Below are 743 nucleotides of genomic sequence, written 5' to 3'. Positions count from 1 at the left end.
GTTTCAGCTGTGCCAAAATTCTTGCTCTGTAGGCCCAAAGGTTCTCTATACATATAATAAAAATCAAATTTCTCAACATTTATCGTAAATATTCTTCAAACATTTTTTATTCTGAAATTTTCATTTTAAAAAAATCCACTCTAAAAAACGCAAATAAAAATGTTTACGACTTAACAAACCCTATGTTGCTCATTTTTATAAATTACACATCAGTAATTCGAAAATGTATAATATAATAAATAAGAATAAATAATTTTTGCAACACTTGCAACATACTAATATTACCGTGAAGCACGTAAAAGTGCTAAGGCTTCTGCAATATGTTCTGCCAACAATGCTTTCTGAATTCTTTGTTTAGCCGTTGTTCTGAAAAAAACACATTTATTTTGCACTTGCCATAAGAGTCACAGTTTTTTAAAATTATTATTGAAATGAATTCTTATATATATATATATACATTAAATGAATGTTTTTAAAAATTTGAACTCACTGCCGTTCAATTTCTGATAGATCTGTAGTTGCATCAAATGGAACTACATCAGCAGGTAAATTGCTGTTAAGTATTAAAATTTGGTCCAATTCTAAACTTAATCTTGACCATAGTTCAGCTTTTTTGGCATCTTGATCAGCTTCATTATTTTCATTTTCACTATGATTTTCTTTATCATCAGAATCACTGCGATTTTTCTTCTTTTTCTTTATTCTTTTCAATTTACGTTGAACTACCAAGCTACCGCCATGAA

General features: G+C 28.4%; 1 protein-coding gene across 1 annotated transcript; it reads right to left on the bottom strand.

Moving 5' to 3' along the window:
• Positions 1-281: 281 nt before the first annotated feature.
• On the bottom strand, positions 282-676 carry Tsp_15715 (protein timeless; the record flags this gene model as incomplete). The annotated part of the gene is made up of 2 exons (XM_003367234.1): positions 282-366; positions 491-676. Coding segments are annotated over 2 exons (271 nt in total), but the record flags the coding sequence as incomplete, so codon positions are not given.
• Between the last annotated feature and the right edge of the window lie 67 nt (positions 677-743).

This window comes from Trichinella spiralis (assembly GCF_000181795.1).
Source record: "Trichinella spiralis strain ISS 195 chromosome Unknown Scfld4611, whole genome shotgun sequence".
NCBI lineage: Eukaryota > Metazoa > Nematoda > Enoplea > Trichinellida > Trichinellidae > Trichinella > Trichinella spiralis.
Note: the sequence above shows the minus strand (reverse complement) of the source record. Positions and strands in the feature narration are given on the sequence as shown.